The 27,905-nt window shown below is 34.5% G+C and overlaps 3 protein-coding genes across 4 annotated transcripts; all 3 read right to left on the bottom strand.

Moving 5' to 3' along the window:
- Window positions 1–1,711: 1,711 nt before the first annotated feature.
- Window positions 1,712–3,721, bottom strand: LOC110666724 (uncharacterized). The gene has a single exon (XM_021827314.2). It carries the CDS (start codon window positions 3,546–3,548, stop codon window positions 1,821–1,823), a length of 1,728 nt encoding a protein of 575 aa, XP_021683006.2. The 5' UTR covers window positions 3,549–3,721; the 3' UTR covers window positions 1,712–1,820.
- An 8,277-nt stretch (window positions 3,722–11,998) lies between these two features.
- On the bottom strand, window positions 11,999–17,969 carry LOC110666725 (protein TRANSPORT INHIBITOR RESPONSE 1). Of its 2 annotated transcripts, none has more exons than XM_058140640.1 (5): window positions 17,588–17,969; window positions 16,904–17,468; window positions 14,660–15,152; window positions 13,290–14,046; window positions 11,999–13,138 (listed from the first exon to the last, which is right to left on the bottom strand). In XM_058140640.1, exons 2-5 carry the CDS (start codon window positions 17,413–17,415, stop codon window positions 13,065–13,067), a joined length of 1,836 nt encoding a protein of 611 aa, XP_057996623.1. In that variant the 5' UTR covers window positions 17,416–17,468; window positions 17,588–17,969; the 3' UTR covers window positions 11,999–13,064. The 2 variants fall into 2 exon arrangements, with proteins under 2 accessions (XP_057996623.1, XP_057996622.1); XM_058140639.1 differs by having other exon boundaries at window positions 17,554–17,968.
- Window positions 17,970–22,159: 4,190 nt separating this feature from the next.
- Window positions 22,160–27,816, bottom strand: LOC110666727 (external alternative NAD(P)H-ubiquinone oxidoreductase B2, mitochondrial). Its single transcript, XM_021827323.2, has 10 exons — window positions 27,463–27,816; window positions 25,965–26,241; window positions 24,906–25,112; window positions 24,471–24,721; window positions 24,137–24,356; window positions 23,810–23,914; window positions 23,322–23,594; window positions 23,112–23,233; window positions 22,725–22,844; window positions 22,160–22,618 (listed from the first exon to the last, which is right to left on the bottom strand). Exons 1-10 carry the CDS (start codon window positions 27,549–27,551, stop codon window positions 22,531–22,533), a joined length of 1,752 nt encoding a protein of 583 aa, XP_021683015.2. The 5' UTR covers window positions 27,552–27,816; the 3' UTR covers window positions 22,160–22,530.
- Window positions 27,817–27,905: the final 89 nt, after the last annotated feature.

Below are 27,905 nucleotides of genomic sequence, written 5' to 3'. Positions count from 1 at the left end.
TCTCGTGTCTCATCTATCAGAACAATATCATCCGCAAACATCATGCACCAAGGAATACTCTCTTGTATATGTTTCGTCAATTCATCTAAAACTAATGTAAAAAGGTAAGGGCTTATGGCTGATCCTTGGTGTAATCCAATTGAGATCGGAAAATCTCTTGTGTCCCCTCCCACCGTGCGCACAGTAATAGTTGCTCCTTCATACATATCTTTCAACACTTGTATGTACCTAATAGATACCTTCTTTTGTTCTAACACATTCCATAAGACATCTCTTGGAACACTATCATAAGCTTTCTCCAAATCAATAAAAACCATATGCAAATCTTTCTTCATATCTCTATATTTCTCCATCAAGCTTCTAATGAGAAAAATCGCTTCCATAATTGAACGACCGAGCATGAAACCAAATTGATTGAGAGAGATAGAAGTATCATGACGTAGTCGATGCTCCACAACTCTCTCCCACAACTTCATAGTATGGCTCATGAGTTTAATTCCCCTATAGTTTGAGTAACTCTGTATTTCTCCCTTATTTTTAAAAATAAGTACATAGACTATAAAAAAAAAAAAAGAAAAAAAAATTCATTATTTGAATTCAAGGCATCAACTTAAGAAATGATTAGATTATCACTAAGTTAAAATAGGTAGGTAATATAGACTTTTAATTTGATTTATAGGAATGGGAAACAGTGCAATGCAAATTATACAATAGGTCAGAATGAACCAACAGAACAACAACAGCTAATCACCTAGAATAGGAACTGTCCCAGCTCTTGACAAATGCTATCTTCCATACCCACATGAAAATTCATTCATTTCATTTCATTGTATAGTGTGGTGCATATGAGATTCATTGCTTGGTTCTTGACAGGTTGCAACACTAGCAACCTGTCAAGAACCAAAGCCAGGTCTCAGTGGTCCACTACGTACCCTTGTTATATTCCAAATTTGCAAAGCCAAAACCATCAAAACTCTGCATTGCATACCCTACAACAATTAGGCCCTTACTATTAAGGCATGCGACCAAACCCATCTATTCTACATTGTATATAATTCATTTTAGAGTAGGTTTACCTTTTCCAGTTTGATTTTCAAAGGCCAAATTGATGATGATTTGCTAATACTGATCAGAAATTCAGCACCTTAAATGCCTAATAATTCAGGTAGGCAAGGTGTCATGATGTGGGATTAAGAGATGATTAGGATGCTTAATTATATGCTAATAATTATGGCATACTTTAGCATAAGACAAAATCTTGAAAACATGTCTCATTATGGAGAATATAAAACTGCCAAGGCAAAGAGACGGATGGAAAAAATGACAAGCAAATACAGCCAGAAATTCATCCATCGCTATCTTCATTGTCCGTAATAGTAAGATGGACGAAAGATTGATTGCCACTATTCACATGCCTCTCTGGGTTTCATGGGTTCCCCATGTGCTCGTCCACAAATGCATACAAAATTAATTTTTGTATTACCCAGCAAAAGATGATTAATTAACAACAATTACATTCCCTCTTGTGTCTTATTCCGTTAAAAAAATTTCAACATTGCAGAATATGTTCAACAGAATCTATAGCACCTTTTCTCTAGAAATTAGATATAGTTACAAATTAAGCAAGAGCTGCTCTAAAGTCTAAAGCTGTTCATTTTGCAGAAAGGAAAAAAATTGAGAGGAAAAACAAAGAGGACTCTGATATTTGAGATTGAGGCACAAAGAGAAAAACTTTGATTCCACTAACGTAACTTTGAAACCACTTTACGTAAAATGTACAGTGAAAATAAGCTAAAAAGTTAAAAAAAAAAAAATTACATTCAAGAATGCCATAATCCATTCAACATACTACGAAATCTATTTGTAGAAAGCTTCCTGACAAGCCTTTTAGCATCTGAAACTTCAGCCTCTGCAAGTTTCTCTATGTTCTTCAAATAACCAGAATTGACAATTTTTCTTCTTCCATTGTTGCTACTTGTCAATGAAATTAATATAGATATCAAGAATTTTTTATTACCTGATGAATTTGCCTCTTCTTGATCAAGCAATTGAAGAAGAAAGCCAATGTTGCGATCATCCTGCACGAATATTTTTCGATTTTTAGGCACTGAAACCATGCCAGTGAGTGCCTCAGATGCCATTTCTCTAACTTCAAATGATTTTGCATCAAGAAATCTAACAAACTCAGACATAAAACCAGTATCACCCATTGCTTTTTTAGCCTCCTCAGATGTTCCAGATAGCTTAAATGATACTTTTAATGCTAATTCCTGAATTGAAACATCTCCATTTCGAAGAAAGAAAAGCAGCTGATCCAGAAATCCGTAGTTGGTCAATATATTGATACAACTTTTGGAAGAGAAGCATAAATTCTCAATTGCCCTTAATGCTATCTCTCGGAATTTGTAAGTAGATGAAATTTTTGGATCGAGAAGGTGTACTAATGCGCGAATTCCACCTTCTCTAACTACCAATTGCCTAACTGATTCGTCTCCAGAAGCAATATTCTGGAGGAATTCAATTGAACTTATCTGCACAGCTTCACCTCTTGATCTTGCAAGCTTGATAAATCTAGAAACAACACCTTCTTCAATCATAAATCTCTTTATTTCTTCAACACCAACAAGGTTTCTTAATACCCCAGAAGCTGGACCAATGAGTTCTTCATTAGAATCAGCACTAGCGCATATTTTTAACAGAGCTGTGACACCACCGTGAGCTGAAACTGACCAAGCATTATCAGATTTCTCAGTTAATTTCTGTAAACTTCTAGCAGCAGCCTCTTTTCCCAACACACTGCCAATTTCCAAGACCCGAACCAAAGGTCCTATAACCCCAGATCCAACCAAAACAGGCTTGAAAGAGTCAAACCCAGAAATCAATGAAACAACCTTGGCAGCCTCTTCTTGAATTCCAATTTCAGGTGAGTCAAGTAGATTAACCAATATATGCACAATGTCACCAACTTCAACAATTACCCTGAAATATCTCTCATCTTCCACAACAACTTCACGTAAATTGACCAAAGCTTGCCTCTTCATTTCTGTGTCACCAATCTTCATTCTGGTCAACAGATCCCTCACATAAAATCTCATATCATCTTTGCAAGCGTTGAGTCCAGGCTTAGACACAACAATAGCAAAACCCTGAGTCAAAACACCTGCAGTGCAAATCCCAGATAGATTCTTCAAGAGGCGATCAAATTTTGCCGCCATTACATCCAAATCACTCTGCATCAAGAGCTTTCCACTGTATGAAAGATCCACACAGCTTCGAGCAAGATCGTAGCAGTTGTTTGCAGCGAGTATTATGGCAGACACGAGACCTGAAAGTATTGGGTTTTGGGTGGAATCGCAGTTCGCAATGGCGATTAGGCTTGTGTTTAGCTCTTCTAGCTTGTTTCTCAACATTTGCCATTTCACTGGAAAAACTCTTATTCCATCAGAGAAGGAGATTAAAGAAGATACAACCTCAATAGCTTGCCTAAGACTGGACGTTGATGAAGATGCAGCGGAGCTCTGGTCTTGTCTTGGATTATCTTGTCTCATTTTTTTTTTCTGGTGTTTTATCAATGATTTTGAAGCAAACCCATGAACTATCTACGAAATGCAGAATCTAAAAGATGATTTTCATTTTCCATGGAGCGAGAGAGAGAGAGAGAAGCAGAGGAAATTGGCTGTGTTATCTCGTCTGTGCTTATCTTCTGACAAGCTGCAACTGAATTGGACTGCAGTGATGCATTTACATAACTGACCTTATTGTGTCAAGGGCATTTCCGTCATTGAAATTGTTTGCTGAAATCCGTTGGAGCCTGGAGGTTGAAAGAAACGTTAAACGCCAAGTGGGTTAAATAGCAGGCGGAGGATTTCATGCTCTTGTTATTGCTACACGTAAAAAATAATATTTTATTTTATTATTAAATTTAATGAAAATTTAAACTCAAAACTTCATTATTTTAAAATAATTTCAATATCACTTAATTTGACAATCTAATTCATAAATATTCCTTTTTTATAGTGGAAGTTTAAAGTTGACTATTTCTTTTATTAAACCTATCTTGTGAAGCTACCAAATTTGATTATTCTTCTCAACAATATGTTTAAATATTAATAATTGTATCGGTGCAGTATTAGAGATTGTTCTATTTGGAGAGGTCATGAATTTAATAGGGACACCCACTAAGAGATGCAGTAAAACAATGAAGTGGATTTGGGGTTAAAGATGTTTTATCATTTATGCATTAGTTGACCATGACGTTGTAATCCCCTTTGATTGTGATATAAAATTTCACATGATTTAGCCCATTAAAGTTAAGTTTATTGATAAATTTAAATTTCTTTCTTAAAAAAAATAAAAATTATTAACAAAAATTAAGAGTATAAATAAACTAAACCGAGTTTTAAAGAGCTCTAGCTCAGCTCATTAAATTTTTACTTATCTCAAAATCAATTCAAACTTCAATTATTTAGTTTTTGTTGAGCTTAACTCACATTTAGCTTATTTATTTATCTCATAAATTTAGCTTGCATTTAACTCAATTTATAAACTTATGAGCTTAACTTATATTTAGCTCAAGTTCATGAGCTCGCTCTCGATTCATTAAAATGAATTAGTAAAATTTTTAAATATAATTTTATTAGTTATTATTGAAAACTCATTTAATTATACGCCCAATTAATTATAATAAAATCATTAATTTAAAAATATTCCATTTAATTCTCTATAAGAAATTAAAAAAAATAATTATGAAAATTATCGATTAAATATACTTAAATTTCGTTGATGATCAGTGATTACCGACTAATTACTGATGAAATTTTTTCATCCACAAATACTAGTGTAGGTAATTTTACAGACAAAAAAAATATTATCACCATATTTACCGATGAATTATTTCGTATGTAAATTTAATTTTTTTTTGTAGGTAATTTTATAAGAGATTTTACTCTTATAAATTACTAACTATTTACCGACAAAATTTTTCGTTGATAATGATCGACGAAAACAAATTTTCAAAGCTAATTTTTATTTAATATTTTTTAATTTAGTCTTTTACTTTTTAATTTAATTTAATTTAAAATTCAATTTAATTTTAAATTTTCAAATTAATTTTTAAATTTATTTTAATTTTTAATTTTTTTAATTTTTAAATTAAATACTAATTATTTTAATTTAAATGCAAAATTAATTTATAATTTTTTAAAATTTAATTGACTTCAAAAAAAAAATTTACTAGTAGAATCCAAAGTAGATCCCACATAGTGGCTATGCTACAATTGCCCTATGTTGGGGAGTGATTTTTCTTTTATAGACAAACTCACTCTCCTTCAATCTATTCGCAAACGATATGGAAATTTCAAGGTTTTTGTGATTTACTGACTAAATATATTTCGTTGGTAATTATCAATGAAAAAAATTTTCATATGTATTTTTGTTAAATTTTATTTTCTATTTTCTCCTTAATATTACCTTAGAAAAAACGTTTCGTTGGTAATTACTAACAAAAAAAATTAGTAGGTATTTTTTTAAAATTTTTTTCTCTATTTTCTCTTTAATATTACATACGAAAAGTGTTTCGTTTGTAATTACTGACGAAAATAATTCGTAAGTAAAATTTTTTGACATTTTTAGAAATTTTTTTTCTCTATTTTCTCCTTAATATTACTTACGAAAAACGTTTCGTCAGTAATTACCGATGAAAATTTTTTGTAGGTAAAATTTTTTGAGCTTTTTAAAATTTTTCTTCTCTATTTTCTTCTTAATATTACCTACGAAAAGCATTTTATTGGTAATTACTGACGAAGAAATTTTCGTAGGTAAATTTTTTTTAGTTTTTTAAAATTTTTCTTCTCTATTTTCTGTTTAATATTATCTACTAAAAGTGTTTCGTTGGTAATTACTGATGAAAAATTTTACAATCGAAATAATTTTCGTAAGTAAAATTTGTTAAGTTTTTTAAATTTTTTTTTTCTAATTTCTTCTTAATATTACCTACGATAAGCTTTTCATTGATAATTACTGATGAAGAAAATTTTTTAAGTTTTTTAGAATTTTTCTTCTTAATATTATCTACAAAAAGCTTTTCATTTGTAATTACGGAGAAAAAAAATTTTGTAGATAAAATTTTTTAAACTTTTTAAAATTTTTATTCTCTATTTTTTTATTAATATTACCTATGAAAAACTTTTCATTGGTAATTATCGACGAAAATGTTTTCGTAAGTAAAATTTTTTTAGCTTTTTAGAATTTTTCTCCTTTATTTTCATCTTAATATTATCTATGAAAAGCTTTTCGTTGGTAATTACTGATGAAAAAAATTTGTAAATATTTTTTTAAAAATTTTATTTTCTATTTTCTCCTTAATATTACTTATAAAATACGTTTTGTTGGTAATTACCTACCAAAAAAATTCGTGGGTTAAATTTTTTGTGCTTTTTAGAAATTTTTTTCTCTATTTTCTCCTTAATATTACCTACGAAAAGGGTTTCGTTGGTAATTACTGAAAAAAAAATTTGTTGATATTTTTTTTAATTTTATTTTCTATTTTTTCCTTAATATTATCTATAAAAAGCATTTCATTGGTAATTACCGATGAAATATTTGATCGGTATTTTTTTTATTTGGTCGCTAATTTTGCTGCCAATGTTAGACACCACTTTTACCAATGAAATTTCATTGTCGGTAAAGCATTCATCAGTAATTAGTCAGTAATTTCGTAGGTAAAAATTGATTTAAATTTTATTTGTCTTTTTCGTCGGTAAATTACTAATGAAATTCTGTGGTCGGTAATTTTCGTAGTTATTTTTAACATTTCTTGTAGTGATTATACTTTCAATTTTATAACTATATTTTAAATAATTTAATTATATTATAGTTTTAAATAATAATTAATAATGTATTATTTCATACAATAATCATAAATAAAATTAATTTATTTTATAATATTATAAAATATAATAATTAATTCAAATTTCTATATAACGTGCTAAGCTAACTTGTTAATAAATGATAAGATTAATAAGCGTGTCCAAAAAATTATATTTTGGGAATTAATGATATATTTTTTTCTTTAATCTACGAAAAGACAAAAAAAAATGGATATAATAAAAATAGATGAAAGATTTTTTTTTTCTTTGATTTAAAAAAAAAAAAGATTTGATATAATAGAAAAGAAAATGATGACAACAGAGAAGAATACCGAAAATTATGAAGATAATTTGGTGGAGGTTCGTTTTTGATTTCGAAACCAAGCACTCAGAAACCATGATTGGTAGTTTCTTTTTTGTTTTTGGATTTTAAAAACGTTAGCAAATAAATAATAGAGAAGAAAACAGAATCCATTTATCCAAACAAGTTTTGTGTTTCTTATTAAAAAAAAAAAACAAAAAATAAAAAACTGCAACAATTAAATTTAAAAAAGAAAATTCTTATGTAGCACGTAGGGATTTAGCTTTTAATTAAATAATAAAAAAATCCCCATGTTCAAGTATTTGACTGAACTCCAAGTACATTTTTAGTTGACAAGAAAAATGTGGGTATTTGTATAGGCACATGAAGAGTGAGGTTACATAATAATAAGAGTTACTCTCCAGTGTCAAGGCTCCCACTCGCTAAGAGAAGGAAGGAGAAAGGGAATACATAAAGGTGTGAGATTAAGGGATATATTAAGAGAAAACAAAAGGGTGATGGACCACCCATAATAAGAAGAGTGTCTTTGGATTAGGTGAAAAGAAGAAAATGAGTAGCTTTCAATCTTCTCAGCATGGAGATGACACGAAACCCACCCCACCATGTGAAGCCCATCGTTGGATGCCTTCAGCTAGCAGTCACCTTTTCAATAACAAGTTGAGATGAGCCTACACTGCACACCCATTTCACAGAAGGTGCTATTTAAAAGAAATTCTTAATTAATGAACAACAGAAGCAATTTAGGAATTGGTGGCTTCGTTATTGCTTTTAATCGGCTTTTTGAAGGTCACTGTTTGCTTGCGGTGGTGGATAGCGAAAGGAGATAAACAAAAAGGTCAAAAGATGCTCATGTCTAAACAATATTGCAAAAGAAAACATTAATCAGGATGCTGACTATTTGTAAATTAACTTGAGGAATAAGCTTATTAATTATAATTAATAAATTTTAATTAAATAATATTAAAGTTATCTTCAAAGGTCTCAAATTTAAATCATAATTAAAATTAAATAAAAAAAAATCCGCAGAAGCTGACAGATGAGATGATAGAAAAGGATATTGAAAGTCCTATCACATGATTAGGGTGTCTAATTTTGTACCAAATTTGTTTCATTGCATGAAAAATTTATCCATATTATTCTGCTTGTCACGGATTCTTATATTGTAATCTTTTTTCATAATCAGCTGTAGCATATGCTTCAGCTGAAAACTTGTTTTGGATGAATAGGTTCACCTTTTTCCAATTGTATTCTAGCGCAGTGGACAAAAACTTAAAATTTACTTTTCATTTGGAATAAATGAGGGAAAATTTTTGACACGTGGCCAGGCAACTCTGGTGTTAATCCTTTCTGGGTTGTTCACAGCACTGAAACTTTTTGTTTGTAGGGCAGTGTCTGCTGGCTGAGTGATTCCATCAGAAATTCATTCATAGCATAACTTGATCATGCACATGGCTTCTCTAGGGACCCATGTATATCACCAATTATCACTTGCATATTTATTAGCTCATATTTATTGGAAAAGAAAAACTATTTTTTACTAAAGAATCTCGAAGGAGCTTCGTTCGCAACGAAGGGTAAAATTTGGTGAAGTTAAGTCTTCTATGTTCTCATTGCAGTAGGGTCTTTTATATTGCTTTATGTACATACATCAATGGACAATTTAATTCCAATAAATTTGGTGAAGTTGAGTAGCCTATTTTGGGCCTTGAACTTGCTTTTGTTGAATTGCTCATTTTCTTCTGTTAGTTGAAAGATAGCATCGTATATTATTGTTGGAGGCGTAGGGCTGTTATGTAGCTAGATCACTAGATAGCGTGAAAGCCCTTCAAGCAATGGTGCTTTGGTTGTCTAGTGCACTATTTGGATTGTTAGATACATATCCCATTCGTATGTCGAAGCAAGAAACACTGAAACAGATAGTTTTGGGAAGTAGCTTTGAGTACAGGAGAAGGGAGACTCAAGGGAACCAAAAAGAAAAAAAAAAAGGTATTTGTGGCTGCTGTATACTTGGCTTTGAAGAGAAAGGTATATACAGGAAAATTTGATGTCCATCTACTCCATTGAGAAAAAAAAAATGATCTAATAATAACATAAAGAGATTGCTTGATGTGGATATGAAGATTTGATATTTATTCCAATTCCTAACATTATGTGTTCATAATCATTCTAACTGTTGGGTGTTGAATTTTTTTTTTTTTCAATCTTCAGAATTTCCGCAGTTAAATACGATGCTTTAGAGACAATTTCCGGATTTTACTTTCCATAATTGAAAGTGGATACAATGCATAAACCATTACTTGAGCTTCTTGATCAACTTCAAATTATATATTTATGAGAATGTAGCTTAAGCTAAATTCAATCTTATAATGTATAATCAGATTTGTGAATCCTTGAAAGTGAAGTGTCTTTGATATGACTTAATAAAATGTAATTAATATTTTAATTAATATTATTGAAATCTCAAAAAATACGCCATTGATTGTTGATAATTAATGATTCTCTCTAATGATTAGGAAGCTTATTAATACTATAATCATTGATGTATAAGCCTAATTTGGTCTTTTGGACACTTTCAATTTTAGAGAAGATTATTAAACCATTTCCATAAGGGTGAAGCCATGTCTGTAAAGTTTAGTGATTTTGTATTGTACTCAGCAATCTAATCATATGGGCACGAAATGAATCACCCATTGCAACGAAGCAATGCTTTAGGGAAAGGAAAAAGAAAGTAACCATGTGCTTAATTAATCACAAAATAATCTTGAATAAGCCCTTTTAGCCTCTGAAAATTTTGCTCTACCAACTTGGCTGAGATTGCAAACTCTTTTCTTTTTCAAGTTCAGATACTAGCATGAGGCTTAGTGTCTAAACATCATAACTGACCTTGCCGACTGCGAAATCTCTTTCATGATGAGAAACATTATAGTTCAATCTGCTTTCCCTATCTTGACTAATGATGATGATAAAAAATATTGACAGGAGTAGGTAGCTAGCTTGGTTTTCACAATTTAGATTGCAAGAAAATGATGTGTCCTCACAGCATCAAGCATGGACCTGCAGTCTTTCCTACAGACTGATATGGACCAAATGGTTCCTGTTATTAGCTTCTTAATTGAATGAGATGGCTTACCAAGATTTGGCATTGGAATACTTACTGGTTTGCAAAGATTGTAATTTTAGGGCTGCACCAAGAAGAAGGTAATTAGGACTTAGGAGGATGATTAGAATTTAAGAAATTTTATTTATTTTCGATTGTTCGAGATTTTATACTTTTAGAAACAATTTTATTAATGGAACTAACACCATAATACAAGCAAAGAGAAATTATAAATAGAGCAAACTGATCCATGCAAATGTTGCTCACCCCATAATTTTTTTTTTTTTAAAAATCTGGTAAATTAACTGTGAAAGCTTATTGATCAAAATCCTAGTTGAAATTAGAATAATTTGTTGTTAAAAATATTTTAAAAAATTGTTATTTAAGTTTGTTGTTAGTTACTAGTTGGAAGCATCAGCATGCCCGACTTCTGATTAATTAAGAGGGAACCTCGTATTTCTCAACGGAGCTCCTTCCAAAATCTGGGATTAATGAAAATGTGGACGCATTAATCAATTGGGACCCACAATGGTGGGGGCGACGCTCACAGAAACATGGTTAACAGGGGCCCACTGAGACCATCAATGGAGGTGAGTGAATGCAAATGATGACTCGTGAATGGTAAAACGAAAAAAAAAAAAAAAGAACTAGAAGGGTGTGAGGAAGTGGTTATTCTCTCTTGGAAGCAACTCAAAAGGGCAATAGACACAATGCTCTTTGGAAGATGAAGCCCCACGAAAACCTGTGAACTCGTAGTGGTGCCTTCTCGGGATAAAAACTTCACAGGAAAACCATTTTTAAGGATATGACATTTAACGTGAAGTGATTAATGGCCTCTGACGATGAAACCTACAAGCACAAGTGCTATATCTTCTTATGTGCTCTGTGAACCTCAGCCCAGCCCATTCCAGCCTAAGTGGAACCTGTAAGGCTATAGGTGTAGCCGTGGATCCATACCCTTTTTAGGTCCAAAATTCAACCCAGTTTGGGAACTAACATTGGTTGAATTTCTTCTCTTTTACCTGTTCTTGAAACGATTTAAACTTTATACAAGTCATGAATGCAAAACAAGATTTAAACAAGATATATCGAAGCTTTATATAATAGTTTCAACTTCCAATTGATGACTTTCTTCCATTTAAATCTTTCCTCCAATAAATTTTTCATAGATTATAAAACCTGAAAAGATGAACCATGCCCCAGGCTAAAATGAGACGCATCCCATTAGCATTTCGTCCCATATATTGGGTAGGAAGGAGAACAATAACTGGGAGGTGAGGGAGCTGAAGTTTGTGAAAACCAAGAGCTGCTTCTAACCAGACCAGCAGCAGAATTAGATACGAGGAACTCATCATTCAACATACTAACCACATTACCCTTGTCCACTTCAACAAGAACATGCTTCAAATGTTTATCTCAAGCAATTTGCATACCTGCGTCGTAGTCTCGTAGACTCCCCAGGGCTCAGCCGAGGTAATTGAACATGTAGCGTTTGCAAACCACAAAGGCCAATGTGAAAAAACCCGTTAGCGTTTTCCGTGACTTCATGCCATCAGCAATGTTTGATCGGATAAAATCACAGAAGGAAAAAAATAAAAGTTCATTTTAACATTTAAATTTGGGGGTGGTGGAGGGGGAGGGGGAGGGGGAGGGGGTGTGTGGCGCGGCGGCAAACGTAAGAAAATCTCTGTAGCAATCATGGTATGCTTGATGAAAGAGAGAAAACTTCGAAAGTATCCATTTCCATCAGTCCAAGACTCCAGATTCTTAGGAAGAGCCTAACTATCAATCGATTCAAATGAATAGACCTAAGAACAAAAGCCAATTCAAAGGTCTTTGGAATAAAATAAAATGAAAAGAAAAAGATGCAGAAGCACAGACAAAAAGACAAACGGTCATCAACGTTACAACATTCGCCAGGATCCAGGAAATTATTGGCAAATAGTAGCCATTCAACCACAAACATACCACATCTCCAAGATAATTTGGACCCAGATACAATTCTCTTTGGCCACTGACCACCCAACAAGATGTTGATCAGAATTGGTCCTTTGTCCACTGCACTTGCATATTTATAGGTGCATCCGAACGTATCGATTCCATCAGACTGTGAATTACAATACCAGGCTTTTTCCACACCAGTTGATGTGGGTCTATAAAAGCCCACCAGAAACCTCGCCTTCAATATCCACTGCTTTCTCCTTTTATTTCTCTCACCATCTCTCAATAACATAGCTTTCTTGAGCCAAGTTAGAAGGCAAAGCTGTTGCTGGTGCGACTGACATGCTTCAAACCGTGCAGCAGGATGCCCTTCACTTAGCTGCAATGGCCCTTGATATCTTTGATGTCACCGAATCAACTGGTATCGCCTGCTTCATAAAAGAGGTAACTCCTCAACCAATTTGATATTAGACCCATACCAATTCAATATTGTGAATTCAATAATTAAGGAAAAGGATGTTTGAGTCTCTCTTGTTATTGCAGGATTTTGACAGGCTACATGGACCTGGGTGGCATTGCATAGTGGGCAGAGTTCCTTCGTGACCCATTACCAAGGCTGCTTCATCTACTTCTATACTGGCAGTCTTGCAATTCTGCTATTTAGGGGCGTGGTAAATCAAGTAGATGAAGCAAACTTGTTTGCTCCACTGGAGATTGTTGATGAATGAGCTTTGTTTTTATTGTATCGTTTTCACTTCCATATTCCAATATTCTCAGCATGAGAGAATAAACAGCAGAAGAATGAATTCAATTTTCATTGACCCTTCTCATCTTCTTTCTAACCATCCATATCACAAAAATATGGATTGCATCCCCAACGTCTGCATTTTGGTGAAGTGCCTTCTGTGAAAACTATTAGTACAGAATAGAATTGTCATAAGAAAGACATATATTACAAAGCAAGGGGATGACCCCTCCTAACTCACTGACTTGTGTGTGTGTGTGTGTGTGTGTGTGTGTGTGAGAGAGAGAGAGAGAGAGAGAGGATACCTACGTTATATACCTGAAAGAGTCAGGACAGAAGGAGGGGCATCTCTTCTTGGCCCTGCAACAGAACGGTAAACATAAACTTTATCAGCCTGACTGTCATCACTCCCCTCCTCCTTCATTACCTCCACATTCAATCGTGGCATCTCCCTTGCCAATAGCCGACAGCCATTCATTGTCACATTGCAGGATGACATCCAAAGTGACCTCATAGATTCATACTTCTCCAAACCCGAGAGAAGTGCTGCGTTTCCAAATGGGCAATCCCTTATCTCAAGTTTCCTCAACTTTGTACAACCTCCCAACACACATTGCATCCCCCAGTCACTGGTGCCAGCAAAAGCTACAGAAAGAGTTTCCAAATTTTTGGCATACCTCCCAACATACTCGAATGTCAGATCAGTCAAGAGACCTGAAACCGAAAGTCTCTGAAGTTTAGAGCAAGTCTTCACAACTGCACCAAAAGCCTCATCCATGGGTTCATTTGTCATGTAATCTGGTTGACCTGGATTCATAATGCAGAGACGGAAATGGGTGAAATTTGGGCAGTTTTGCACAATTGTTGCTACTGCAGCATTAGTCATCTGCCTGCAAAAATAGAGAACATAGTGAAGTCTCCGACAACCATAAGACACAGCAACAAACCCTGCTTCAGTCACCCCATGGACAATTTCCTCATCAAAGGGATCAGCAGGGAAGACACGGAGTTCCTCCAGCAAAGGACAGTTTGATCCAACAGCCTCCAGTCCTTTGTCCTCAACAGTGTCCAGGACCTGCAACAACAATACTATTCAACCTCCAAGGGAAGTGATTTTATGAAGACTCTTTAATGATCTTCTCCATCAACCTGTATGCTTTGCATATAATTGCTCATTCAAAGGGTTTCAAAAGCTAGGAAGAGTGCTAGAATAGCTCATATTTTATTATTTGAATATCTCAAGCTCCTAACATCTTGCATGTACTTTGGACACCAATATCTATCCAGATTGAAAAACTGAGGTGATTTGTGCACGTATAATATGAAATGTATGTAATACACATAAATCAAAGTAGTCAGGGCGATATAAATAAAGAGGTTCAGCACAACTAGAACTATAAAACTGAGAAATCTAGTAAATCATAAGCTATCCAGCACTCAGCAACTTTGAAGCAAAATGAGCATCAGCTTATCTAAGTAATTTATCAAGAAAAGTACAAAACATATAATTGGTGGTTCTGGGATTATTAATTCCTATTATACAAGACAAATATATGGCAGCATTATTATTTACTGACTCCATGACAAAGCCAAAGAGAATGATGATTCACCACATTATTCCAGAGAAAATGAAGGAATCTCTTCCAGAATAGAAAGGAATGGAAAGCTTGGAAATAATGATTTCTTACCCATAGACGACGGAGTTGTGGGCAGTGACGAAGAAGATTAGCAAGTTCCAGACCTTGCAAAGCAGCATAGCTCAAATTTAAGAAAGTCAAGTTTGTACAAGCTGGGTAGAGAACTGGTAAATATGGCGTCATAACTTCCCATAAACCAGAAAGGGTATCTAGGTTCTTGCAATGTTTGAATGTGTTTTCAAGCTCAGTGTATTGGCGTTCAGTGAGCTCTTGTGAAATAGAGCCAGTACCAAGCTCTGTTAATTGTGGGGTGCAAACAAGCAACCTTTGAAGTTGTTCCAAGGAAATATTTTTGTTGACCTTCAGAACCTTTAATGATTTGCACCTACTAACTAGTCTCTCAAGTGCATCAAAATTGACATCACTATTCAGGTTGGCAAAGTTCAGTACTTCCAATGAAGAAAAGTTTTCAGGCAAGCAGCCCAACCAATTGCCACTCTTATCGTCAATGCCATTCTCCTGTATGTCAAGCTCAGTCAAATTCCTGGAATCAAACAAGAATCAGAGGTTCCCTCACATACAAGAAATCCAGGACACATCATCAAGGTAGAAGAAGATAGCAATAAAGGCAATCAATAAATGATTGAAGATTCCCTATACATCACAAACCATGAGATCAAGGATCTATAAACTTATGAGGCCTTCTAGAAAAACAAAAGAAAATGAATAATAGCTGCACATAAGTTGCTCATCATTCTATCAGACTGTCACCAACTATTTTTGTTGTACAATTTACAATTCTGTTCGAGCTATGTGAACTTCAAGGAAAAAGGATAGTACTAAACAAAATTAATTGTGCACATAATTCAGGCTAAATTCACACAAGGACAATCAATTGTCCAGTGCATGCCAAGGATGACTACATAACCAATGATAGACCTAGAAAATTAATACAGCATTAGCTGAAAGTATATTAACACAGTTCTCCAGTAAAATAAAGTTAAAAAACTAAAAATTGCAAGTAGCTTGATTATGTATTGCCAGAAAAAGTTGACTTGAGGAATTTCAGTCTTCATATAAAATGCTAGCTCTCCTCTCCACATTAGAGGTTGTCAGTAAAACAAAGAAGCACCTCCATTGGTCTCCTCTCATAAGATCCTAAATTACATCCAAGGAAATGGCCATGCAGTGCAAATATCTAAAAATCAATAGCAAGGTTTCCATGGTTCACCAAGCAAAATATGCATCTCAATCCAAGTAGATATTGAAAGAAATAATTCTAATATTTGTCACCGCCAAGAAGATATGCAACGTTAAATAAAGCATCTGGAGTATCTTTCACACATTTCTATAGTCATCGCTTAATAAACAACCACCAACGCATATGTGCGTACTTGTGCAGTGGATGGCAAGTTGACAAGAGGATTATGCCATCCAATAACTACATTTTAACAGGTCAAATGTCACATCAGAACAAAAGAGAAATAAAGCATAACAAAGCACAGAAGGAGGCAATGGAAAAGTAGAACCACTTGTAATGCCATTAAGCCTCTGCTTTTCTGATAACAAAAAGAGAGAAATAAATTGTTCTGATCCATAAACAAATAGCGAGAAGATATTTGATTCACAGTTGTAGAGAACTGTATAAAAGAAGTCCTTAGATCTCGTAAGATTTTCAAGGAAAATGAAAACTGAAATCAATTTCAGACTCCTTAATTGCAGACTGGGGGATTAGAGAGAGAGAGACAGAGATGTCGCCATCTATGATTGACCCAATAATACACACAACTGTATCTACTGATGCCACCAACTAGCAATAGCATGACCATCATCCATGAAAATAATTGACCCAATAATGCATACAATGCGACACATAAATTTACAATTTCCTGTGGAATAATAATAATAAGAGTATATTTGAGCTGATATGACATCAAATATATGCCATAATACATTAAATGCTCCTTAACAGGTCAAACATCAAATCAAGAAAAGAAATTAGAGTTAAACAAAAAGTAAACACAAAATAGTAGAACCACTTATATCTTTTTTCACTGTTACCTTCACAAGCAGAAACCAGAAACCAGCCCACTTATTTCACAAACTCAAACTCAAAAACAAAAACAGAACAATCCAATCAAAACTTTTGTCTAATACTCACAAACAGATCCTGGATCTCAAACAAATAATAAATGCAAAACCGCAAGTATAATAACAAGAAACAATTTTTTTTTTCAAAAATTGAAAAACAAAGAAAGAAATCAGCAATAACTAAGAGGAAAAAGAAGTCCTTACTTGCAATGAGTAGCAATGGCTGCAAGCCCATCGGTACTAAACCCATCGCAGCTCAGAAGGGATAGAGCTTTAAAGTTTGGAAAGTTGAGAGCCAAAAACTCCAAGCTCTCGTCAGTGACAGTCATTCTTTTAAGCCTAAGCTCCTCTAGAAATGGGTACTTGGAGGCAAAAACGACAAGCCAAGATTGAATATCAGCACCCCAATTCCTAGGAACCAAATTGAAATCCGAGAACCTGGGCTTCCCTTTGAGAGTAACGCTCCGGATTTTCGGGAACCGACGAGCGACAATCTCGGGAGAAACGGAGTAGCAGTTGCCGATGAAAACATGAGTACGTGACCAGCTCTCCGCGTTGTACCAGTCCTTGCACACTAGAGAAACCGAGCTCCGGTCCTTGTTAGATTTCAAAAGACCCAGAACTAGCTCCAGTACCTCGTCGGGAAATGGAGACGGCCGAGTTGACTCGGGTGGCCGTTCGGGCAATTCCTTCTTCCTCTTCGAATATGGATCCATAGTTGACCAAAATAAAAACTCTCCAAACACCGCAGCTCAAACCACCATTAAAGCTACAAATTTCCAAAACAACATTAAAAAAAAAAAAAAAAAACAACAAAATCCAAAACACTTGATGAAGAAAATTTGGGTTCGTACCTTAAGCTGCAAATGGTGTACCTTTGAGACTTACCAAATTCAATACGAAGAGACTTTGGTTTACGGGAATAAGCAAAGCTCCCCTCTTTCTCTAGTTTAAGCTTGGTGTTGATGAAGAGGCCAAAGAAGAAAGAGACCCAGGCACTTGAATCGTAGAAAAAGCAACAAAGATGGAAGGAATACTTCTTATAAACAATTATCAGAAAATTATTGTAAATTATTTATATTATTATTATTATTTCAGTTGTTCACTCCACCTTAGTTGAAGCTGACACTGACACATAGATGGCAAATGAGAGGGAGAAAGAAGCAGAAGAAAGAGGACCGAGGAGATCCTAGCCCCCCACAACTAATCTGTGCCTTCGTGCGCACTGCGCTTAGTCTACCATTTTCAGCCACGTAAGCGATATTCGACCTTGTAATGCGCACCTGCACCTAAGGCGGAGGTTAGAAATTTAATCTTAACGTGCATAAAATAATAAAAAATATTCCTAATTGTAAATATAAAAAATATAATTTTTATTTATTTTTGCGTTTTTCATTTATAATCCATATTTTTTTATATTTCTCGATCTAATTTAAAATATATATATTATGAAATCTTTAATATATGTAAAAAAAATTATATTCAATGGAGGCTTAATAAAAAAAAAAATGTAAATAAATAAAATCACTCAAATTTACCCTGGCAGATTTATATGTCGGCAGAGGCAGAAAATTGCAGAGAGAGATCTACAATCTTTGTAGAGGCTGAGAATTTTACCTGAAATGCACTATTCCACTTGAAAAACAAACTAAAGATCCGAAAACACCTTATCAGATCTCCCAAACATGACATTTCATCTTACTGCCATCAATGATTTCCTGACCAATCACTTTTCTTGGGAAACAACATCCCCACTTTCAACTGACCGTTTCCCTCTTTGAAAGAAGTGTAGTTGCTTTATTTTTTAAGATAAATATATTAATTTTCAATGTATATTTTTTATTAACAAAATAATTTTCTATTTAAGATTGTAACAATTTAATTAATAATATTTTATTTTTTAATAATTTAATTTTTATAATTTTAATATTTATAATAATTTAATTTTTAAATTAAATTAATTATTTCAATTTATAATTATTTAATGATAAATATTATTTTTGCAAGTCATATAACGCTTTCAGTTTATTTCCGTTAGGCAGGGTGGTGAGCGGCAGTACGAAACGGTTTCAACGTTAACGGTATATTTGATATTGTCCGTACGAGCGTAGCTCTGTGTCTGAACCCAATTAATTGAAAAGAAAAAAAGACCATGTGACGACGTGACAACTTCCGCTTTTGTCAGCGTAGAAGTTTTGTGTTTGCTTAGGATTGGTGGCATTTTTGTAATATTAAGGGAAATTAAGCGCTTGGCTATGAAAATATTGTGGACAGATTTTTCTTTTTCTTTTTTTTTTAGAGGTAAAAATACATGTACATTTGAGTTTGGTGCAGAAATGGATTATATTATTTTGAGCAGATTCTTGTTTCTACGTAGATTAAACACACCCACATTTCACATTCGATATAAAATTTTAAAAGATTAATTTATGGATACGCTTTATATAAAACCTCAATTAGGGCCTTAATCACACTGGTCACTCTAGAAAGGTAATAAAGTCTACTTTTTTTTCTTTCATAAATTAAAGAGACGTATACTTAAATTAAAAATAAAAATAAATTATATTTTAAAATCATGATAATTTTAAGAGAATTTTTATTTTTATATAATTTAAATAAATGTATATTTTATATTCGATATGGGATTCAAAAGATCATTGTGGACAGATTTAGCCCTTGCTCGTTTATGCATGATAGGGTTTTGGGCCTAATTCAAGGAAAAATGAAAGAAAAAAGATTAGGTTTCGAAAGGCAAAATTATGGGCATTTTATTGAATTATTAAGGACAAGTCGTGGAAGCAAGCTTCATGTGACAGAAGTCATGTGGGATATCACGTGATAACCTCATAAACCGCAGGAGTCCATATTTCTAGCGGCACATAACGAGCGCAAAAATATTTGAAGCTTCTGATCCTTAACTTAAACATATTGAAATTAAATTAATTTCTTTAACAATTTTAAAAATATATTCTCCCATATTAATTTAATATATTTAATTAAACAAATTTTATAGCATTTGTTCGTAATTTTTAATTGTTATGTAATTCTTTATAAATATAATTAATTTTTTGGTAATGAACATTCGCATTATATTTTTCAATAATCCAAGGGCTATATATATGTGATGAAGTTGAAAGCGTTGTGGAAGGACCACAATGGCCTTTGTCCTAAGAGATTTTAATTTCAACAAGCACCTTCTGTACTCCATTAATAATTTAACACCTTTTGCACCCAAAAATTTTGGCACTTTTTATGATTTATTAGAGCATAGTTGGACCCTCTTTTTTAGGTAAAAGCGCAAGGGAAGACGAGACTGCAGATGCCATTGCCTGCACTCACAACTGTGCAGACCTTCTAATGAAATAACAGAAATATGATCCGTAGCATCTTATGAATAACTAATTTTCTCAACATGCAATCACTTTGGTATATATGGGAGGGAATATGATGAATTTATCGTCAAACCATTAAAAAAGCGCCAACTCAAATTCATCCCATCATCAAAGAGTGCATTAAGCAAATGTCCTTATCAACAGAGGTGAAGTAGCCACGTCATTTATTGTATAAATTAATAGGATATGATTAGTGTAATAAATGCAACAGTGGCACATCAACTGTATGCTCATGTGAGGGAGAGGTTGGTGGACCCTACTAGTGCCCATTCGCTAATTGGTGGGCCCCTATTTGAGTGGGTATTCAACAATGCACAGATGGATTAGGTTAACACAACAAGCTTCCAACTTGCATTGGACCGACTCTTCATTTTAAATGGTTAAGTGCTAAGTAAGCGAATAAGCAATAGCATGGGTCTCCTGACTTCTCCAAATTTAATTGGTGATTACAGATCATGCCACAACCTCATAATTTCCTCAATATACATGTGCAATGCACCATCACAATCTCTTAAAAATCATTTGCATATTTGTAGCATTAATTAATGGCCCAATAACTTTATTTGCATGTTCTAAAATCTTGTTTTCTAATTAACAATCTATTATCATTCCCTCAAGGAGGAGAATAGAACAAAGTTTAGAGTCATGCCTTGTGTTAATTAAAGAAGGTTGATTAATACTTTATTACTTAATAATTAATAACGCTTTCTTATCAATATAATAACAAATTTGGAACCGAATATGTTAGATAAAAGAGTATTTTTCAGCTAGTGTGTGTGTGTTCTCAAACGAGAACCCACCATTAGGATCATCTTAGTTTCTATAAAATGAAGGGCTATACTTAACTTCTATTAGAAATTTAGAATACACGCTTACCCTGTTGTCCCCCAGGGATAAAGAACCCCATGTTCTACCAACTATAATTTTCTTTCAACGTCCACATCATTGTCCAATCTATGTAATCTCGCCTATCACCTAAAATATATCACAAAAAAACAGAACTAGTTTAGGGGTTTTACACTTGCCAGCTGTCGTGCAGGACAAAATGGGCCAATCTGTTGATCAATTTGTCTTGACATTTCGAGTTTAATTACTTCTAACTACAAGTAACCAGCTATGGCGTTGAGAATGATAATGACCAAGTTTTGGGTGGTATATGCCATAGTCTGGCCAGAGTCTAGGGAGGTTCAATTGAAAAAGGATGAGGGCATGAGGTTCAATGCCTAGACTCAATCGAGAAAGTAATGAACTCTTAGAACAATTTAGTACGATATTTTTGGCTTATCGCTCAATATCTATTCCATCACATACTGTTTATCTATGTCATTGCCACCACTGGCTTTAGATAGACCAAACGCAAACCTGACTTCACACGAAGATTAGAAAGAATTACACCTTTAGTTTTTTTACTTTCCAAGGACCAATTATTGGCATCTCACAATTGTTAATACGATTCAGACATAAATGATTTACCTGGCATGTTGATATGAGATGCTATGATAAGAAAAAGGATTGGAAAATCCTAAAGGATTACCCATAAGTATGCCTAATTCAGCCAAGAAACTATCTTTACTCGTTTTAAAATACAATATTGTTGGCCCCTTGAGCACAATACCGGCCTACATATAAGCATAAGATACGATGGGTCAAGATTTATGCTGAATAAACTCAAACCCAATATCTTAGACCTAATCATTGGACGAGTTTCTTTTGAGAATTTTTCTTATCTGGTTCCAAATGCTCGAAGGATAACAGCCAAATTGATCGAATGTCCCATTCACGACCCTAGGCCACAGCATTGTCGGGCAGTTTGCCAGTTGCATCACTAAAGCTTCTAAAAATCAAGCCTCAGAAAACGCTTATTATGGCTAGCTGCAATTTGACCTCAGCTAATACTCTCCAGTCTGATACTACATAGCGGTAATTTCACCTTAGCTATAAAAGTTCACGATAAATAGTCTAATCCTATTCACAAGTTGACTTAAAGACACTCGTGAACATGAGGCAACAGAGAGAGGGCAACAGAAGCGTGCGGCTTCAATATAGCATTAAAATGCAAGCAGAGAAATTACTGTATAGGACCAGTCTGTCCTATGCAACAAAACCTAAATCAAGCATCTCATTATTTAAGCAATAGTTAGAAGCAAAATCTGGTACTCGCTCATACCCCAAATTTGCCAAAAAAATCAATAACAAACGCAGTAAGTAATTTTTCTGAGCATTAACAAAAGACGCCTCCGACCCAAAAAAAAAAAAAAAAAAAAAAACACCTACTTATCTTTCCAGTTGCTGCTAAGCCACTGATATCTATGTGATTATTCAAAGAATTGATTAGACCAGAAAATAATGTGTGAGCAAAAATTTTCTCATTTGTACCAAAGTGGCATGAACAGTATGTGCTCCAACACTCCAGCGCAAGAACCTGGGGTTAGCGGCACCTCAAATTCCACTGGAATCCCTTCCAAAGATGAAACGCCTTGTCCAGTCAGATACCACCAATGCCCTTGTACGCCAGCTAACTTGCTTGCTGAAAAAATAAAATTAAAAAATTCAAAGAAAATTTAGTTCCTGATAAATTGTGCGTAGAGTTGGCAGTTAATGACTACTTGCAAACAAGGAAAGAGATATATTACCTAGCGTAGACAGAATACCAAAGCCACTGACTGCTATGTCCTATTGAAACCCAATCACCAGGAAGTTGTGCTGCCGTTTGCTCTCCTCCCAATGGAGCAAATTGCCCAAGATGCTTGTACCTGGAACATGGCTCACCATTGAGCAAATGAGCAATGACATTCATAAGTCCCAACAACTACTCAAAAGACCACAAGCAACTGATACAACAGATTCAGGAATATGGAACATCACTAAAACTAGCATCATAACTATTTCATTCCAACATATCAAGACATGGTATGTAGGAAAATAACTACCAACATACTAGTTGTAACATAAGTTAAAACACCAGCACACACGTACGCATGCTTTGCTCATGCACAAAAATGCTAGAGATCAATGCAAACCTGAAAGGGCGAAACCGATGGCGGCCTTCTCCCCTAAACCTGAGAGGGCCTTCTGGGTTTTTCTCAGCCTCCTCCATGCGGTTGAAGCAATTGGCAAGGTACGTACCTTGTTGAGATGCAACCTAAAATTACACATGAAAACATCATATGAAGATATATCTTAGAAAATTTCAACAATTAGACTCTGTCGTAACAAGAGTAATACAACACCTGCGCTGTTGCTGGAAGATTCTTCATCTGAGAATCCACTTCAGAAAGAGCTGTTTTAAACTCATTGATATTTAGTTCAATGGATTCTTTTGCAACATCCCCTTTGGCTTCCTTCAGCATATCAACAATATTGCGCATTTTTTTATTCTTTAAATAAAGTTCCACTTGGGGATATCTTTCACAGATGTCATCAATAACTTCCTGAAATTCTTTTACTGTGAGTGTTCCAGAATTGTCCTTGTCTGCCTTCTTAAATATTGCTGAGATATCTTCCTACAAGCAGAGTAAAAGAAAGGGGGGAAAAAAGCCAAATGAACAAAGGATTGTATGATTTTCATAATAAACTAGAAATGTTCAATTTTAAGGTGATTATAGATTAGATGGACAGTAAATGCTGATACAGGAACAAAAAGCAAAAAAAATTTCGCGTATAAACAGAGATTATTTAATGCATAGAAAATGTAACAGAGAGGAAAAAGGACAGGTACCATGACTTTGCGCTGGTTAATTGTTGCACAATCACCAAGCGCATATACGTTATTACATCCCTCAACTCGCAGCCACTCATCAGTTGCTAGAGCACGCCTGTTAGTCTGATCACAGGAACAGATGGTTTATCAAACGCATGTAATGAAATTCAAAAAATATTGCTCATCTGCATAAATTATTAAGGAACTAATAGAAGATAGTCAAATACCCTTGAGACAAACAGACAACAAATACATCAGTCCATAGGCCTAAAATAACATAGGAAAATAACATTGAGACAGACAGACAACAAATATATATCAAGTAACAGGCCTAAAATAACATACCTGACCAATTTGCTTCATAAAATCCCTTATGACAGGACGAGTTCCAATTCCAGTTGACCAGACAACCATTCCATAAGGAATAGACGTAGTTTCTCCATTCCCCCTTACTTTAGTAGAAATTTCTTTATCAGATACTTTCACAACCATTGACCCTAGTTTCACATCAATGCCGTCTCTTTTGAACTTCTCTTCAGCAAACCCCGTGATTCTTTTGTCAAACCTGCATTTAGATTCTCCCACGAGTATGAGATATCTTCTTCAAGAAAGGTAGGGGGGTATTCAAATAAACTTCAAAGAGTGTCATTGTACATTGGCAATCAATTGTGATCCTTACATGTTCAGAATATGATCTGCTGCCTCAAGAAGTGTTATTTTTACAAAATCTTTGGCTGCAGGATATAGTTTGACTAAATCCTCATTTACGAAATCATGAAGCTCTGCAGCAAACTCCACACCGGTTGGACCACCACCAACCACCACAAAATGAAGAATTCTCTTTCTCTCTTCATCGCTTAAATTTGGTAGACTGGCCTTTTCAAAGTTGTCAATAACAGTCCTACGGATCTTCTGTGCGTCTTCAACCTCCTGCAAGGGGAAATGCATTTCCTTGAAAGTTAGCACAATGGTAACATGTGTGAACAAAGAGATGTTGTTCCGTCACCTAGCAGCCATATTTTTTCATTGTCATTTTTCATTTTCCAAAGAGAAAACAGAAAAGAGAAGATGAAGAAGAAGAAATGCTTATTGAATAGATTTGCAAGGAAGTTACCTTCAAGAAATTGCAATATTCCATCACTCCAGGCGTGTTAAATGTATTTGGGCGAGCTCCCATGGCTATTACAAGGTAGTCATAGTCTACGACAAATTCTTCTTTCCCATTCATATTTGTATTTTGATTACATCTACAATAAACTTTTTTGTTTTCTGCATCAATCTTGAAACATTCAGCTTCCCAGAAACTAATGTCCACATTTTTCTGCACAAGTTGGAAACAAGGACCAATTACTGCATCGCATCATAATGATAATAACTACAGTCTACAGATGTACAAAGTAGGTGTTCAGACAGTATTTTCAGATCATGAAAAATTCGAACAGTTTTCCTTCATTTAAGTTCTTTTCAGCGACTCTTTTGCTCTTCCTTTTCTCAAGAGTTGAGTCATGATATCTCAATATTGGTTTTTCTTTCTTCAAACCAGTAGCTTTCTTGCTGCTCATGGATTGATCTTGTTCCATATAGTTATTCCACACTTGAACAAAAAAATTCCTCATCAACTCATTCCCATGCACCATTGCATTGTGTTCATCAGTTTTTCCATATCAACAGTAGGACATTCGTACTTCAAACCAGAAAGTGCTATCAATGACACCACAACACATCTAACCATTAACATTTAGAAACTTATCAATGGTACATAAGACATAACAAAGAGCAATATCAACATGTAAATATTGTCCGGATTACACTGGTCAGGTGACACACAGAAAAATACAACAGAACATATAATTCATATTTTAATGACAATACTATTACATCCTGACATTCTTTATTTAGCATGAAGAGCGAGTGTTCTCTGGGTGAAAACTAAAGTAACATCAACCCATTTTCAAACAGCAAACATTTGGGAACAGTTTAAGAGGGTGGAATCATAAAAGAACAGCTATTACAACTAAGACCATGGTAAATACTAAGCAAACAGCATGTTTCAATATAAAGAAAAAGAAAGGAAGGGGGCCGCGGGCGGTTGTGGGGGTTGGGGTGGACTATTATCAAGTTGCCTTTTCACAAGTTTATCAGATGCAATTTGTGAATGGTGATCTTTTGTTACCTTCCTAACAATGTTACGAACAGGTTCAACAATGCTGCGAGCTTCCACTGTACCACACGTAACACTTGGTAGCAGGGGAGTGAAAGCGAAGTAGTTGCGAGGCGATATCACTTGTACATCATATGAAGGGTTATTTAGTTTCTTCAAAAAACTTGTTCCTGCCCAACCAGTTCCAAGCACAACAACCTTCTTTTTCTTGCTTACCTCCTCGGGTGGTGCCAAAGCATGTACACCATTGGATGAGTTTGCATCAGCATAGGCTAAAAGGCCCCCACCACTGAACCATATGCATTGGCACAGCCAAGAGAAAAATGAAAGTAAGAACAAGCAGCAAAATAGTAGTTAGGTTACTAATTTTGAGGAACCCTGCAGTAGGAATGAAAACGTACAAACTTCGAACGTACTACACAAGAAAGGGCCAAAGTAAGACAAAAGCAAGAGGCCAACTGCGTTAATTATTTGACTGAAGTGACAGCTTATGCAACTCCCTTAACCCATTTTCTAGCACTAGTGAAGGTAGACATCCCCCCACCCACACACCACCACCCCCCCCCCCCCCCCCCCCCAAAAAAAAAAAAAAAAAAAAAAACTAATTGTTTCGCAAGAATAATTGAATTTACTACTTGAGAATATCACATTTTCTAGCCTGGCCTAGCAAGCACCTAAAGTTCGCCTAAAATCATCATAGTATAGCATTTGAATCCGTATCTGATAAACAAAACCACAATCATCACTTAACCTCCTAGTTGTTGCATAGCCCCATGTTAAACCGCACTAAACAAAATAAAGAAATAAACGCGTGGCGTTCTGCATATCTCTTTTCTTCAATATGATAGAAATAAAAATTTGTTCTCTATATATTAAAGTGACACATTTTGGGCTGAACCGCTGAAGCTTATGGCAGAGAGAGAAGAACACCATCACTTTGCTCTGCTCTCTGCACCGTGACTCTGTTTGCTCTTCTTAATTCTTATATCAATGAACAGATCCAATAACAGAAATGCGTTTTCAAAAGAAAATTTTAACCACCGCAATATTTTTTAAAACAGCAGATTTTATTATTATTATTTCGATTGAGGAAAGGAAAAAAAAAAAAGATTAAAAACAATAAAATCTGCGGCAGAGTATAATAGACAAAATCTGAAATATTGAATCTGTTTGTTGAAGTATTATAGATATAATAATATGCAAATAAACAGAGTGTTAAAAAATCTCTATAATAGCAATCAAAGAGCTCAAAATCTATGAACATCCAAGAGACTCGAATCAAAACAGAGAATATTTACATTATCAAATCATTTTATTAGCTTTACAAAAAGAAATAATCATCACTAAGCACTAAAAATGAGAAAAATCATTAATGATCAAATCAGGTAGTTGTCTATATTAAACTAGAAACAAACGAAACATGAAGAAAAACTCACATAAGGTAAAAGCCAAAAAAAAAAAAAAAAGGAATCGAAGAAGCAGAAGAAGATGAAACAGAGCAAGTATTTACCTGACGGCGCAGACCACAATAAACTTAGAGAGCAAAGGATAGTCATGAAAGGATCTAGAAGCTCTCTCGAACAACCTTAAACCTCTCATTTTCGCTCACAATCAGATCTATTTAGAAAAATTCTGGAGAAACTAGTAGATAAACAGAGCGCTTTTAAGCTATATAAAACAGAGAGAAAAACGAGAGAGAGGCGATTTCTTTTGTTAAGAGTAGCAGAAGAAGAAGCAGGTAAATTGCAGAGAGAGAGAGAGAGCCCGAAAAGGTTGGAGACGGGAGAAAGAGGTTGGAAACGCGAACCTGATGGCTGTGCGTGTAGCTGTCCAGATGGTTCCAGCTTTGCCGTTGATCGACTTGTAGGGCAAGGAAATCGCAGCACGTGCTATACGGAATCGAGCCTTGCAGGTCCTTTCTTACTTGTCGTCCCAGAAACTGAACGCGTGGTG

Source organism: Hevea brasiliensis, chromosome 18, assembly GCF_030052815.1.
Source record: "Hevea brasiliensis isolate MT/VB/25A 57/8 chromosome 18, ASM3005281v1, whole genome shotgun sequence".
Lineage (NCBI taxonomy): Eukaryota > Viridiplantae > Streptophyta > Magnoliopsida > Malpighiales > Euphorbiaceae > Hevea > Hevea brasiliensis.
This window is presented reverse-complemented; position numbering and strand designations above follow the sequence as displayed.